At 37.6% G+C, this 17,474-nt stretch overlaps 1 protein-coding gene across 1 annotated transcript; it reads right to left on the bottom strand.

Moving 5' to 3' along the window:
- Positions 1-800: 800 nt before the first annotated feature.
- On the bottom strand, positions 801-16,806 carry LOC113065299 (ensconsin-like). The gene is made up of 5 exons (XM_026236535.1): positions 16,380-16,806; positions 4,751-4,873; positions 4,579-4,653; positions 2,046-2,208; positions 801-897 (listed from the first exon to the last, which is right to left on the bottom strand). The coding sequence occupies exons 1-5, from the start codon at positions 16,498-16,500 to the stop codon at positions 801-803; spliced, it is 579 nt and encodes a 192-aa protein (XP_026092320.1). The 5' UTR covers positions 16,501-16,806.
- Between the last annotated feature and the right edge of the window lie 668 nt (positions 16,807-17,474).

Raw genomic sequence — 17,474 nt, forward strand, 5'->3', positions numbered from 1 at the left:
GTTTCTGGTTCCATGCTAACCGTTCACAGGAAATTAAAAGGTGATGGTCACTCATTTATGGGTGATGCTACAAGCTCTAGCTAGTGCTTCTAGTCTGCTGGTCTACAATGATGATTATATTTCACATTTAGAGCAAAACTGCTGCTGATGCGCCAAGCTGAAAACACCATGATTGTGCTCCAGCCCAGCTAGATCCAACGGAAAGACAGCAGAATCATCAAAACCTGAGAAATAAATATAGAGAGAAGCAGTGAAAGAAAGAGAGAAAGAAGGATTCAGAACCATACAGAGCAAGAGGGATATTGATGGAGCAGAAAATAAAGGACACAAATGGAGTGTGCCGTGAACTCATGGCTCCGAGTCAGCAAATGTGAGCAGAGCAAGAAATATGCCATACTGCAAAATATATGAATTTATATTTTGACACTCTTAAAATAATAATATTAGAATTTTAAATCCTGGACAACCAGGCTAAAATGAGCTTGTATTTGGGTTGCACAATTAACCGAAAAAAATATTATATTATATAAATTATATAAAATAAAATCTGAAATCACAATTACTGAAAAGAGAAGTTTTAAATCACCTGTAAGCAACTGAATTGGGTTAAAAATATTCCCAGTATTTAATTCTTTTTCATTTGTTTTATTATCATCCAGGCAAAAGTTAGAAGCACAAACACTTCTACACAAGATGCTGTAGTCCACCTTTATACAACAAAAACACAATTTGATTTCCACAATCTCTTTATACAGTAGTATCACATTATTCTTTGTGTTTACCGCTGATGTGTGAGGGTGCTAGTAGAGATTGTTCCACCCCAGCTCCAGCGTTGGACTTCGGCCTGACTCTCTGACTCCTCTCCATGGTCCTCCTGATAACAGCCTCATTCCGGACCTGAAAACGTACACAAGGACATTCTCAATCCAGAGAGCATTCTATTGGACAAAAATGACCTTTTATTTAGTTTTTTCAAGAATTTATCCTCCATGTCCCAACCCCTAACACACACACAAACACACACCAAAAGTACAATCTATTACTGGATGAGCCCTTTACTTACAAAATTAATGATTTGCCTTTAGTATTGTTTTTACAATAATAAAGAAAAGGTCTCTGTATATCTTCAAAATGATGACAATGTAATGGTTTTCAAACAAGGAGCTTCAGCAAATGTCCAGGGCAGTCCTTAAAAGGCATACTCCACCCTAAAATGAAATTGAGTTACTAATCACTTACCCCATGTCGTTCCAATCCCTTAAAAGCTCTGTTCGTCTTCGCAACACAGTTTAAGATAATTTGGATTAAAACCTGGAGGCTTGAGGACTGTCCCATAGACTGGGCAAGTAATAACAGTGTCAAGGTCCATAAAATGTATAAAAAGTTGTCGTCAGAAAACTCCATCTGCCATCAGACGTGCAATCTGGGTTATATTTAGCGACAGGAACACTTTGTGAAAGAAAACAATTTTTCAAATAATTCCTTTGTCAAAGATCTCCTCTGTGTCACTCCATATCACTGTGATGTGTATGCTCTTCTCTGTTCACCGTGCCAGAAGGATGTGCTGTTTTCTTTGTGTTTTTAGCTTTGATTTGAAATAAAACAGTGCATCCTTTTGGTGAGGTGGACACAGAAGAGCATACACATCACAGTGATATGGAGTGACACAGAGGAAACCTTTGACAAAGGTCTCATATAACCCAGATTGCACGTCTGATGGCAGATGGAATATTCTGACGACAACTTGTAAATACCTTTTATGGACCTTGACACTGTTTATTACTTGGCAGTCTATGGGACAGTCTCAAGCCTCCAGGTTTTAATCCAAATTATCTTAAACTGTGTTGCGAAGACGAACAGAGCTTTTAAGGGATTGGAACAACATGGGGTAAGTGATTAATTACAAAATAAATTTTTTTTGGAGGAGTAACCCTTTAATATTATTAACATTTTGTTGTACTAACAATCTTTGAAAGAGTGGGGCTTTGTGTCAAAAAAAGTATTCTCTGGTAAAACTGCAGTAAAGGGTTTCCTGGTGACCCCACCTTCTCCTCCTCCAGTTTCTGCCGTCGTTCTCCTCCACAGCAGCACGTCTCCTATCTTCTTTATCCCGCTGCTCATCAAGCTTTTTCCTGCGCTCTTCCAGCTGTCTCTCATGAAACTGTCTGGATCTCTCCTCTCTCTCAATCCACTTGGAATCCCGTACAGCTGCACAAACACAATTCAGTTCAAGTTAAGTGTATTTGTATAGCACTTTTTACAATGCATACTGTTTCAAAGCAACTTTACAGAAAAAAAATTGTTTCAATGTTACAATAAGTATTCTGTTATCAGAAGGAGATAAGTGTGTCAAAGTAAGGTCCATATGTAATATACAACTTTAAGACAACACATTATGTGACAGTAAATGTGTGAGGCAGTGATTACAGCTTGTGCTCATTAATGACTGCAATAGAAGGATAATATCTAACAGTTCTTTCGATCCAAAGTTGGCTTCATCCAGAGTCTTTGCATATGTTGACGTCATCTAAAATCCTCACAAATGAATGACCTTAATCAGGTGCTGGACATTTGCAACCTAAACAACCTTTCTGGTGTAAGGAGGTCTGGAAATCAATCAGTCTATCTATCAAACTATTGTTTGATCCAATCTCTTGATATATCTCTCGATCCAGCCATCAACCTGTCTATCAATCAATAAGGCTTTTTAACTTTTCTTTTAAAACCTGTTTTTCAATTATTGAAAAAGGCAGTTATTGAAGGACGGGGCAATACAACAATGCTGGACTCCACAACCTGAAAAAATTGTGAAAAAACGTGGTTCACACAAGATTAGCTGGTTATAACAAGCCTTAAAGGTACATTTGCACAAACAAAAGTTAATTTAATGCTACAGCCTAGAGTAAAGGTGGGAAATGGTCAAAAATGTTTGGAAAGTGATCCTCAGGTAAAATGATCAAATATAAAGAAAGGCAGATGTAAGTAACCAACATTGTGGATTATCAATTTCATTAGCATCCAAGCACTTCAATAAAATGAGCAAAGTTAATCTGCCAATCTTTCTCTGGCCTTTTTGTCCTGGCCTCTAACGCTTAACATAAAACCGGGTGTCCTAGTAACCACCATGCCAAGAGTTTACATAACAACTGCTATAGCAACATGCCCCATTCAGTTAGTCATGCAGTAACGAACAGAGGAGAACAGACAGACATGAGAAATGGGTTACAAGAAATGTAACCTAGGGCTTTCCATGGCGAAGGTTTGTTTTGACAAGAATTCACATGATTTACTAAATTACAAGAACAATATGTGAAATCTAACTTTGCCCCCATAATAATCGATTAACCTTTAGTCGACGAGAAAGAGGCTTGGTCGACCAAAATTTATTAGTTGCAAAAAAAAAAAAGAATTCTTCATGCAGGTCATGCAGTCTGTTACGAACAGATCATTAACGGATGGATTTTTGGCAATATATTAACGTTACATTCAAACACTCGCCCATCCTTCATCGACCTCAAATATGGCTTATCATCTGAAATATGTAAGTATCAACTTTAAATGGGCGCTCAATCTAATGTCAACCTAGAAAATGTGCATCATGTGGAGTGTGAAAGCTGAACAGTAGCACGTGTGCTCACAGCGTGACAGATGGTGGCGCCCAGGTGCTCCCTTGCTCTTAAAACACTCTGTAATTTTGGTCATAGAGATAAGAGTAATACATCTTTTGAATCTTAAAGCCTCTATGTTTATTTGTGTGCAATCACTATAACAAAAATACATTTCACTTTTGTAAAATAATGAAAGAAAACAGGATGCACTTTCAAACAGCATGAAACTCTTGTGTTTACGGCCCTTAGGCTACAGACATGAAAAATATATCTATAGGGATTTAAATAAAATGTTGAAGCTGCTTAATCTTACTGTTTTTTCCTGACACATTCATCATCATTACTTCTGCCAGTGTGCTGGGGCAAGCTTTATGCACTTAATAGGCTATGTAGGCAATTCAATTAAATTCTTTAGTCGAGGGCATCCCTTCTTATTACCCATAAAGCCTCTCATTAGGACTGAGTGAGTCTTTGGTCAGAGGACATTTCTAAGGTTACAGTGTGTTTTCAGAGTAAACCACTGCAACCCTTTGAGGCAACATGAAAAAAATGACCAAGCGTATGACCTTGTACTTTCTCAACAATTGTTTCTGTTCTTATAATGGCTTTTAGTACTAACAAAACTATGACATATGTAAATGGCATTTCAGCTGTGCCAAGAAGTGTCAATTAAAGAATATGTATATAAACAATTACACACAAAACGTATAATTTTTTTATTACTAGTTTTGTTATTGTATCACTAAGAAAAATCAGTCAAGACGTTAAAAAGAGATATGAAATTGTCCTATGTGTACAATTTTTCCTGACCAAACTGATACAAATGCAATACAACTTCAAGTCTCGTTGTACCTAATTTCCCACAGAATATACTGCTTCATTCTGGAATATGTCAGATTAACAAAGTAACATGCATTGCAAGGGCACTTTTGTGTTGCCATTAATGACAATGTGTGTATGTTTGTCATACCATTCTGCTTCTCCAGCTCCTCCCTTCGTTCACGGGCGAGTCTCTGCCTTTCATCGATCTTCAGCGTGAGAGGCTCTGCATACACAAGCACATAAACTCTGCATGAGCTCTGGCAGTAAAGCTGGAAGATGACTGTGTATATACAGCTAGCAGTATGTGCGGTGAATCTGACCTGGTCTGGTAACGATGTGTATGTCTGTAGGGCTGGGAATGGTGTAGGTGTACTGTCCAGACGCAGAGGAGTCTGGCTGACTCCATGACGACTTCTCATCTGCTCTAAGAAGGTAGTCAGAGCCTGAATAACAAACACAGAGGAGAGTGAAGGGGGGAACCCAGCCTGTTTTTTCATCAGTATATCAAGAATAAAGAAAATTAAAAAGTGAAATACAAAGCGAGTCATTTATATCTGAAACACTCATGACTATCATTATCAAATGTATTGGTGGTTTCAGTATTAAAGTTAATACTGAAACTTTAAGGACTCACAAATACCAGACATAACAATAATTAAATCAAATAGATGAATAAATCAATAGTAGGTCTGTACAATTAAACTGCAGAATGGACTGGTGTCTACATTATTTCATAGGGCCATTTGTTTTGTTTTTAATAGCGCTATCAATTAATCGTACTGATATACGATATACCAAAATAATACGATTAATTAACACATCATGTGCCAATTAATTCAAGATAAAGTTATTATTAAAGATAATTTCAAGTCATTATTGTGTTTAATTAGAAAACACTGAATAGGCATTACAAAAAATAGCAACATACAAAAATACAAATAAATACTGAAATATAAAATATTTTAAAGAAATGATACTTTAAAAATGAAAATAAAAGTGCCAGTAGGTGGCAGCAAATCACTTGCTGCATCCAAATCCGCATACTATCAGTCCTAAATAGTATTCAAAATCAGAATTAGTATGTCACAAATTGTAGTATGTTGAAATGAGTATTCCTAAGGTACCCGGATGGTTTACTGCTTCTGGTAGAAATTGGAAGTGCAGATCTGTGCATGCTCTTCACAGCTAATATTGCCCACAACATAATGTGCGGTGGACGAGGATTTAATTAGAACTACAAACACGCATGAAAAGTGTTAAAAAACCCTACAACACAAATACAACATAGCTCTCCTACTTTGTTTATGTGGTAAGTAAAATTTTAAGTACTGTAATGTAACCGGCAACCGTTAGCAAACGTTATTTGTTTTCAGTGCCTATCTAAACACGGATTCATGGTTCGGGATTCATGGTTCTTGTCTGATGCACTCAACCAAGCGTTCTAACCACAAACTCGCCCCTCCCCACTCCCAACCATTCGATTTTCCATAGTGTGGAATTATTCTAATGATATTCTAATAGGCCACTTTGTGACATCACAAAACCCAGAAAACAACGCCGTAGTCCAAACGAGCCATTCGTTGTAGTTCTTGAAAAGGGATTTTTTTTTTTTTTAAACAAAATATCTCCATTTGGAGTGGACTTTGAGATTTGTTACTTTGTAGATCTTTTTTATGCCCAAACATACAAACTAGGGGTGTCGCGATTTACCAGCACTGAAGATAACTGTGATATTCAAAGCAACAATTATCAATATTGTGTTCATTTAGTGTGTGACGATATATGCTTAATACGATTAGTGATAACACCACATGTAAATACTTCATCGCCAGCACCTGGTTGAGCTCCCAGATGTCAGTATTGTTCCTTAACGCTGACACCTTTCACACAAGACGACAACACAGTGCTTGCAGCTACTCAGGGGAGAGTAAGGTGCCATCGTTTTACTAGTCATAGAATTGGAAACATTATATTAACCTATTAACAGCGGTTTTCTGAGTTCATATATTTAAGTAAAGGGGGGATTATTTACATGAGTAACACTTTTTTTCCCACACCTTTACCTTATCTTTATTTGTAAGTAAAAACTTTTATGTAACCTATTTTTTCTTTCTATCAGCCAATGATGATTCTGAAAGAAAACTTAACTGTAGTAACACATGCAACTTTAACACACATCTCACTGACAGAGCCACACACTTGAATTTCAATGTTGCAGTTAATGTTGGTTATTTTAGGAAATAGGGTACACTTCATCACACGACTGAATCTGCACAGCATTTAAAAAGGATTTCTTGCTCTTTCAAAGCAATAAATGCACATTATAGAAGAGCTAAGACCTATAGAAATGCATCTTCATATTCACAAGTAAATCTCCATATTATGCATAAGCTACTTTCTACAAAGACAGCTTATTACCTGTTAGAACAGAGCTATTGTGATATTATTCAATCTATTTTTGTGAGCGATCCCTGAGGAGATGGATCTGAAACAGCCATCACTCGTTCTAGATTCCAGGACAATGCTACTTCTGATTTATCCCAGGCCAAACTCTGTCTGACCTATTTTAGACTCCTTCCTAAAATGCAAGATATCACCTTTCTGAGACAAACAATGGGACAGGTCTCAAATGATTACTGAGGGCAATTTCTGAAATTATACTACTGCAGAAAAAGGGACAGATCTTAATAAAGTCATTGTTTTACTTTTAATTCAGAAAGGATCACCTCAGTTTCTACCGTCTCTGAAAAGACACACAGACCTCATTACTATATTAATCTAACCTGGAGTTATCAGTTTTCTACTGAGACTTATTTAAAAAACAGCATACATGTTTATCAATCCCTAAGAGAATGTAAAGCCTAATAATGAGTATGTGTGTGTGTGTAAGCTTTAGCACATTACTTGGTGATAAGGGAGACCCAGTGGTGTTTAACCACGAAATTACCTAAGAGCAGATCTGAAATCACAAGCTCAAGTAATACGGACACTTCATGCTCCAACACAAAATGCAAGCTTTATGTGGCTTATAAAACTGCAAAAGACAATCCTACATTTTACTGCACTGCAAATGGCTTGATCTTTGGTAAAGTTCAGTAATGTTAGCCAAAAATATATGCACCATCTAAACAAACCCCAGGCTATTGTGATTTTAACATGACACCTGTGGGGCGTGTTTGTGCGAACACCTGATTTTGCCTTCATGTAGCTCACTAGTAAAGGCTTCTCATTTGACCCATATATACCCATGGGGTGCAAAAACAATCAAAGCTCAGAACAACGTCAACATCAGTCAGTCTCAGGGCTGGGCGATATGACGACATATATATCGGATTGATGAAATTAAAAGTCTATCTTTTCATAACATATGCTCTACTGTTTATTTTGTGGTGCCACAAAATACACTGTTTATGGCAACAGTTTTTAATCAACTGAATGACGGCAGTCTTGCATGTATTACACGGGGATGCAGGCAGAAACATGAAAAACAGCGTGCACGCTCACATCACGTTTTTAAGCACTGCAGTTTAAAACGTAATTTAGGCCATTGCAACACAAACAACAGAGCTATATGTGTGCGCGGTCTATGTTTCTGTGTGAGAGGAGTGTGTAAGCCACGCACCAGGTGCTTATAGAACTTGTGAGCAATTTTTGCTGATTTATTGGCTATCCTCATAAACACAGTCACTTAGGACTTAAGGAAACGTTAACAGTTGCAAGAGAAAGCGCATGTGTTAGAGTATGTTGGATCCGGACTTCGATCTTAAAGGGGAAGCTGTCCAATAATAATCCTTTCTGCGGGTTTGTGTTAATTAAACAACAGTTAGAGAAAAATCTCTCACTGCTTACACAGTAAAGACTAATTAATTTACACAATGTATTATTTATTGTAGTTTTTAGTCCAATTGCCTGCAATTAGTTTCTTATTTCATCCCTGACTGTTTAATAATCTCCAGTTAAAGTGTATTTTCCCTATCATGATAAACCGGAAACATAAAACTGTTTTCAACAGGAAAACAGTTTATGCATTCAGCAAATTAATTTTGTGTTTGGCGATGGACCTCGATGGGAATATTCCATTTGCTTGGTGGCAGAACAGTGAACGTTTTTGTCTGTCTAGTATCTACATAAGACATTTGAACTCTGTGTCAGTACCTCATAAATAGGAAGAGGCAGTATACTGTGGGGATTTGACGTGTTGTGCCACATCCAGTGTACCATCACTGATTATAATGAGTAGTATTTTATTGCGGCGCGCCACTTGCGTTCGTTAGACAGGGTGTATTTTACTTTTTTATTTAGGTTAATTTCTTGCTAACTTTATTATTTCTTTGGGTGTGTAAATTGGGTGTGTTAGATGAGTGAGACAGTGCTGGATTAATTTCAGAGATGTATATAAATATTACATGCATGCACAGTAACATATATTTAGGGTTGGGTATCGATTGGGTTCTATACGATACCGGTGCCATTTCCATACTTTTAAAACGATACCGGTGCCTGAATCGATACTTCTATAAAAATAAATAGGGTGAATACTGGTAAAGTGGGACAATGGGCAAAGTGGGACAGTTAAGCTTAATAGTTTATATCTTTACATGGATATGTTTCTTTTACTAAAAATCAACACTGAGCTCATCAGTAGCAACTATGTGATTAAAAAAAAAAAAATTCTGTGGCTATGACATCACTTCCGGGGTGTGGCACATCATATTTAACCTCGCAGTGAACTGTGATGGTAAGTAAAATGACATAGCATTCTGCGGTAAATAATGTTAAGGTTATAAAAATAAAACAACTCCTGGATCATTTATAATTGTTACATATTTTGTTATAGGATGTAATGGTGAATCAGAATTTTTCAAAATCACATTCATATTAATCTTCTTGGGGGTTTTTTATGCGATTTTGACACTGTCCCAGTTTGCCAATAGCATATTGTTAAATTGGGACAGGGTATTACTGGCAAACTGGGACAGCCATTCAAGTCATTCTAATGGAGGAATTGAGTTACCTTTTTATATGTCCCTCATACATTTAGTTAGTTAGCTAGATATTTCAACAAAGACTGACTTAAACTACGCCAGCTCTCACGCATTCAACGTGAGACACACGCAATTAACACTTTTCAAAAAACAAACAAAGCCTACCAAAAAAAAAAAAAAAAAACTAAGATGGAGGGTACAAGCTCGGATGGCCAGGACATTTGCAATATTTTTAAAGCCAAATTTGGCGATGCAATTGATCCAAAGAAGACTGGATCATGTGCATTGTTTTTGCGAGGACTGGTTCCATGAGACGTGTGGCGAGGAGAATGGCCTCATGGAAGACGGGGAGGCGTTCACTTGCACTGGCTGTATTGACGTGTAGATTAACCTACCATACAGAAATTAAATTAAGCCTGTTTGCAATCAGTTCATTCCTACAAGAAGAGATGTTAATGAAGGTTATTTTTTTATTTTTTATTTTTTTTATATGAAATAAATTTAACCCATTATAAAAAAATTTGGGCAGGCGAGGGAGGGGGTGGGCTGAATTTGCTGTACCTGCACCCCTTCTTAAAAAAAAAAAAAAGTGATGTTTATATTATTGTTGTTATTTATTTTGTTGTTTATATTGTTATTGTGTATTTAATTTATAAGGCCTACACTTGAATAACAACTGAATGTGTTTTATGTGTCCCAGTTTACCAATAAAGGTGTCCCAGTTTGACAGTAGTGCCTTGAAAAATGTGGTTTGGGGTCATTGTGTGTTTGAGGAAGAGTCATCCATCCTGTGTTTTATGTTTCTTTCTTTTTTATTGTCTATAGTATAGTAGAACTAAGCTATTTAGAATAGTATCATATGAGTGGCTAAGACATTTGGATCATAATAAAAAAGTATGCAGAATATAAATTATCAGAAAGTGTCCCACTTTACCATATCTGAATGAAAAAAACGTGAATTCCTTAACATTGCAATATGTTTATTGCCCTTAAAATTACAATATAAAAGGTTGACTAAGAATGCATTACTTTGCACTTGTATAAAGATAGCATTCAATAAAACCTTGAAGCCTTGAAAACACATAGCTTACTGAAACAAGCTTACTAAACACATAGGGCCTAGCTTACTGAAAAAAGTTCTTCTTTCAGATGAAAATAATAACAACATGATGTCTAGCATTCAATAAAAAGGTCACCCAAAATACTTGTTTAGAGCAATTGAAAGAATACAGTAACCAATGTAAACTTGAGGTCTTTACGCTAATACAGAGAGTGCTTTTCCAAAAAAATTAAAATAAAAATTAACTGTGGGAGCCAGCAGCCTGTCATAGAGTAAAAAAAAAAAATCTCAGAATGCTCCACATGAAACTTTGGCGTTCCGCCCTTTTTCTATCGTGTCTAATGATTTTGGTTAATTTGCACAAGGAAAAGAGAGAGAGCAAGACAGCGTTCGTGTAGTTTGAAGACTGTGAGTGCGTGAGCGCGCGTGAAACTTTGGTGTTTCGCCCTTTTTCTATTGTGTTTTATGATTTTGATTAATATGCACAAGGGAGAGAGAGAGCAAGGGAGAGAGAGAGCAAGAGGCGCTCATGTTGTTTGAAGACTGAGTGTGCGCGCGCAGCCGGGGCTCTCTCTCGTACGCGCCCTGTCAGGCACAGCGATCAAATAAGGCTTTGACTGCCGCCAAAAAAAAAGATCAATGCAGAAAAACCCCTGGATTGGTTATATAACGTTGGACAGAATGTTGATTCGGCCATCGCGTTTATTCAGCGCAGATAAGGTAAACGTTTTGCAAACGTTTTTGAGAGAAATAAAAACAGGTCGACGAAACGATGTGCATATTTTGTGTCTACGTCATCGATGACCTCGACACGTTGTCCCAGCCCTAACTGGTACCAGTTCATGAACCTTTGCTCTGAGGCCCATGCCAGATTATTTTACTAATCTGTGTCCTGAATGCCGGGTTGCGCAGGCTGGTTAAGTATGTTATGACGGGAGTACAGAATAATCAGGAAGAGTACACAGACACCAACCACCTACAGCAGCAATCAGCATTAATTAAATTATATTAAGGTAGAAACACATACTTTAGAACAGTTGCATAGACAACAAATAAACTAATGAAGAACAGGGCTTTAGATATGATGGGATACAGGTAAACATAGCTAGTTAGTAAATCAAAGTCCAAGAAGTGTTGTTAGTGCATACTGACTCTCATGAAAGCCCATTTGTGTGACGGAAAACAAATAAATCAAATCAATCAATCAATCAATCAATAGGGGGACTGTGCTTGGCATTTTCACACAATTCAGACTTTTTTTTTCTTGCAATTGAGTTCATATTTGGCTATTCTGAGTTCAGATCTCTTCTTGAATGAATATACAGTTTCCATGCCAGTGTGTGCAGCAAAGCTGAACTGCCTTGGTTTGAGACAAAACATTGGATAAATGCTATGTAAATCAGGAGCCTGCTTTTGTCACACAAGATAATACATTGAAGAAGGAAGGAAAGGAGAAACCTGTTAAAACAGAGCGCTTGTATACCATCTTAAACAAACTGTTAAACAAAATCCCAAATTGCACACCAACTATCCAAAATAATATCTGAGATTAGGATTAATGCTTCATAAATAACAGTTAGCTCAAAGAAGCACTGCAAAGTCTTCCTGTTTCCCAGGTGTCAGAAGATCCAACATTAAAGGCAAATGTCAGAGTTGAAGCCTAGTGTTGCTGACCTAGAGTTCACTTGTTGGTGAGCAGAGTAACGTCTGAAATTACACAGAACCAATCTCCACCCCCTCTAGCCAGCAAATCTTTAATACAGCTAAATGGCAAACGTCTTCACATGGCACAATCACAGTTAAACCTGAATTAATTCTGTTGTCCTTCATTAGCCTGCACAAGACCAAAGAAATCAGTTTACTTCTTTAGGACAGGACTTCTTGAAGTGGACCATTTAAAAAGCAACAAATAATCAAATACTTGAATATAAAAAAATATGTAATAAAAAAAGTGTGAAAAAAGTGAAAAGCACTATAAATGTTTTCCAATATGCAGTGAAAAAAAAAGTATATGGTAGCCAATTTCCACCAAGGAAAACACATATATATATATATATAAATCTTTATTTCACAATTCAGACTTTTTTTCCCTTGAATTCTGAAATGTAAACTCAATTTTAATTCAGAATTGTGAGGTAACAGTCACAATTGCCCTTTTTATAATAATTTATCCCATGGTAGGAACAAGACACACTCCATTAAAAAGACACTGAAAACTATATTTAGCAAATAATTAAAAAAACATGTTATTTATAAATATATATTTTGCTTTAGCACAATGACAAATTTTGTAAACAACATGTTCACAAATCATGTACCAAGTACATTTGTTCAAACACAACATTACAAACGGCCCTAAAAACATCTAGTCTAGGAAACAGTGAACTGCACATCAATGACAGCTCTTACCTTGAATCTTACTCATAATTTTGGAATATTCTGGAAAACCTCAATCTAAACCTTGTGTCTACATCACCAAGGAAGCCATCCTAATCCAATACATCAGACACAACCTCGTGCTTACACAAAGTCCAAAGGATGCAACATCCATTATAGGCTGATGATATTGTGTATGCTCATTCATGGTCAAATAAAGAGGAATATGGAGACAAGGACAAGGAAAAACTGGCCTTCGACCCAACACCTTCAATCTTAGACTGATTGAGAGTGTAAATGTGAGATTATGGATCACAATTGTGTGTGTGTGTGTGTAATTGCAGTGTGTGCAGTACAGAACAATTACAAGATTAAAGAGAGAGAGAGATTAGCGATTAGTGTGCAATTCTCCACATGGCACCAGGATGTGTGTGTGTGTGTGTGTATTGGGGCGGGAAGGCTCAGAGATCTGAGCAGCTTTGCGGCAGCTAATGTTACACTTACAGAGAGAAGAGGGAGAAAAAAGGGAGAAAGAGCAGAGGAGCCTTACCCTCACCTACCAGTACAAGACAAATCAAACAGGACCCAATTAAATCCATTCTTTTATTACGGAGTGTGGTAGACAACATCTGAAGGATTTTACCACACCTAACATTCAGGGTAATGATCCATTAAAACAATGTGAAATGACAGAAACAAATATGCAAGCAGGGATGGGCAGTATCTCAGGTGTATTTAAAATACATATCAAATGTAATTTGTATTTTAAAACATTTAATATTAGTATTTTTAAAATACCAGTCAACCTCTTCATCGGGGTGCTGATTTTGTGCATCAACTAGTTCAGATCCCCCCTCACCCCAACCCCAACAGCATTGGGTGAGTGACTTTTCTGGAATAAGATAAGGTGAGGATGTCATGGTCAATTGTACTTGATTAAAGTTCAAATAGTGCATCATTCAAATTAGCCTTCAGTTAACATCAGGGACGTAGTTAGGCCTATTTTAGCAGGGCTAAAGCTACCCCAAAATGTCCCTAAGCCCCCCCTCCCCCAAATGATAATAAGAACAACAATAACAATTCGATTTATCAACAACTGTATCCTCATTCATATTTAGACGCAACAAATAATATATATCCAGCTACAAAAAATAGCCGAAAAATCGAAAGTTGGACAGAAGTACAAAGAGTCGTGCTATCAAGATGATGTTTTGTTGCATTGGTGTGAAGTGGCAGCTTTCAGAGCATTGCAGACCGGAGCGCTGGAAGTAACTGGAGGAGTTAATCTCGTCTCGTCCTTACTCTAGTTTGGTCTAACCTCGCTATGCACCCTCCCGCCCACACACACAGATACACATGCTTTTGGTGAAAGGAAGACTGGTAAATGTTGTGATATGGAGTGAAATTGCACAATGTTTTTAATTACCTGCTCACCTTTAGCTAAGTTTTCTTGAGGTAAAGGAAAGGGGATATTTTGGTTTGCTATGGAAAACTGTAGCCTAGCTAGAGTGAACAAGCAAAATACAAGAAATGGTTAATTTAGCAAGCTAATCACAACTCTTTATTCTTTGCCAATAATAGAACCGATCTCTATAATAGGCATATTCTAAAACAATATCAATCCCCATAGAGATATTTAGCAGAGAGAAAGAGAAGCAGCCGCAGGAGATTGGTTGGTCAGTTGATTCTGAGGGAGCCGGTGTGATTGAGGTCAGTAATGGTCTATGTCTAAGGATTGTTTTGTTGTCTTCTAACAATAAGCATTTGTTGGCAGGTCTAGGCACTATGCTTAGCCTAAATGAAATTATTTCATTATATTTATTATTAGGGCTGCACGATATTGTGAAAAAATGACATTGCGATATTTTATTTTTCTGCGATATATTGCGATATGAAATCTAATCAAATTTCTTCTTAGAAACAAAAATGGGATGAGCACACTTACATTCTCATTTTAAATGATTTAATCATCGACACCATCATGTCCATTGATTAATATGGCGAGGGAGAGAGAGCAAGACATCGGGTTGTTTGAAGACGGTGAGCATGCGGCGCTCTCTCTCTCCCTCTCTCGCTCAAACTGACAGGACTTAAAAACACATGCATACTGTGTTTGATAAACATGATAAACAACACAAATGGTTGTAACCATAGTAACAACAAAAAAAATTATAAAAACAACATAAGATATTATTTAATAAACAAATTCAATTGGGCCAACAGTTTAATAGTGCACTAAAGTTCAGACAAAAAAAACATTGAATACTCACTAACTGACTACTGAATTACTAGTTGACTATCCTTACACATCCCTGCTTTGAATGCTTTATTCTTTTGTGCAGAGCACTGCCTTTGTGGCACACCCAGAACATACAACTGATAGAAGCCACTTAGATGAAAAAAAAGTGACTGGATCTGGATCTATTTCTCCATCTCTGAGTTACAAGAACCCCACAAAAAAAAAAAAATCTAAAAAAGTAGCCTAACAGTGTGTGTGTGTGTGTGTGTGTGTGTGTGTGTGTGTGTGTAATGCCTACACCAGTGAGGCAGCAGTGTTTTGAGTTCAGAGGGATTTTTGGCCCAGCTGAGAACTGTCTTGTGACCCAAATCTGAGCATGTGAAAAGTCAAAGTTGGAGTCATACCTCACGTTTAAGTACGTTTGCTTTACATTTGAATTGTAAGGAGGTTTAAGCTAATTGTAGAAAGCTTACATAAAAGTGATTCCTCATAGATAGAGATATGTCCATTCAGATCTACAAAGGAAACTGCTGAATGTGAGCATTAACCTATATCCCTTATTCAAATGTAAAACCTTTTGCCTTAGTCCAAACAGTCCCATCCACCTCTATGTGGATCCTTTCAGTCAGTTGTTTACAATCCACTTCCCGGTGGTCATGTGACCCACCCACAGCCCAGGCCATCCTGTCCAACTTGTCAGTCATCTGCCAATAGCGACAATGGGTGGGGCAAAACAGCCACTCCCAACAGAAAAAGAGAGCAAAAATCTTTTTATTTTCAGTAGAAGCTGTGTTAAAACAGACACTCAAGACTGATAAATGTGTTTTTCTCCACTTCAGTGAAATGCATGTGATGCTGTCGCTCACAATTATCGAACTAAACACTATGTATTTTAGGTCGTAGTCATAGAATGAGTTGTTCAGAACACAGGGTCCTTGCTGCTAACTAGAATGCACTTTTAAGCATAACACCTATGATGTTCAAGATTGCTGTCTTAAGTTAAGACTCAGACAAAAAAAAGAAAATAAAAAAACTGCCAGTCCAAAGCCATTAGCTACAGAGTATTAAGGCCACACTTTCCTTACGCACATTTAGTTACTGAATCAGTTTGCACATCACTAACCCTGCACTACTATGCCACATTTAAATTTAACTTTTACCAACTACAAAACACGCCAACACACAGATCACTTAATAGGCCAGGTATTAGCTTAGCACCCCTGACACCAAAACCCCAGAGAGATTTACATCAGCCTTTTTAATCTTTCCTATCCTGACCTCCCACGTACCTCCTCCTTTCCCTTGTCTCTTGCAGCTCCGCTGTCCCTCTTCTTCCTCAGCGATGGTGGAGAGAGACGGGATAGCTGACCTGCAGGCCCCCCTCCTCCTCATCCTGAGGGGGGCCGGCATCCTCCTCTCTTCTCCTGTGCCTCTCTCTTTCAGCAACCAACACTGCTAACAGCTAGCACCCCATGCATCTCCTCTGAATGATCTTAGATGATACAGCACTTAGTAGGAAGAGTAACGGACACAGTAACAGCTGGAAGATGAAACAAGACAGATTGAAAGGAAAAAGAGATGAGTCAAAACTCCTTCCAGTCCAACCCGACTTACTGATGCTCCTGTAATCCACAAAAGCAGCCGGATCTCTTCCTCCTTAAGCCTGAGAGACACGGCTGCTCTAGTTGCTGATGCTGACACGGTCTGTCTGTCTCTCGCTCTCTCTCTCTCTCTCACAGGCCCTTATAGAGAAAGTACCACAGACTGACAAATGCACTGAAACACTGCCTCACACACACACAGTCCTCTGTTTCCTACTGAAATATTCAGTATGAAGACCTGCAAGGTGAGCCAGCCGATAAACAGACACCATGACCGTTATGGCACACTTAATGGTGAGATAAAAATGAACCGGAAATAGAATAATTATTGCCCGTCCTACAATTGTTTACAAACAAATACTGACCAACTTGAATCTGCTGTGAGATCTATATAGTAAACTCTTTCGTCCCCGCATGAAATTCCACATTCTGCTGATTCCTAGAAACACACCCGTGAAAATTCACTAAACATTGGTAAATATGATGGCGCATGAAGACAGTCATCCCACATTTTAAATATATTTACACACTGGCTATAATATGCTCCAAAAACAAATACACACACCAGGGATGGGTCAGGATGATCGCAGAGTCATCTAACAGTGGTTGAACATCAAAAGAGCTCAAACTGAATGTGATGAGTCAAAAGGACAGGGTACAACAACATCTTTCCATTATGTTGTATTTGCTGGCGATGTGCAAAAACAAAGCCAGCTCTTTTAATGAACTGGAAAGGAAGTTTGTGTTTTGAATCATTCTGATGAAATACTGAATCTATAAGAG

This window comes from Carassius auratus, chromosome 48, assembly GCF_003368295.1.
Source record: "Carassius auratus strain Wakin chromosome 48, ASM336829v1, whole genome shotgun sequence".
Lineage (NCBI taxonomy): Eukaryota > Metazoa > Chordata > Actinopteri > Cypriniformes > Cyprinidae > Carassius > Carassius auratus.

Excerpts from the sequence above, each read along its gene's own strand:
- LOC113065299 (XM_026236535.1), bottom strand. The coding sequence starts at position 16,500 with ATGCCGGCCCCCCTCAGGATGAGGAGGAGGGGGGCCTGCAGGTCAGCT. Across the intron at positions 4,874-16,379 it reads GAGACAAGGGAAAGGAGGAG|GCTCTGACTACCTTCTTAGA; the intron begins GTACGTGGGAGG and ends TTTGTTATTCAG. Across the intron at positions 2,209-4,578 it reads GGAGCTGGAGAAGCAGAATG|CTGTACGGGATTCCAAGTGG; the intron begins GTATGACAAACA and ends GTGTTTGTGCAG.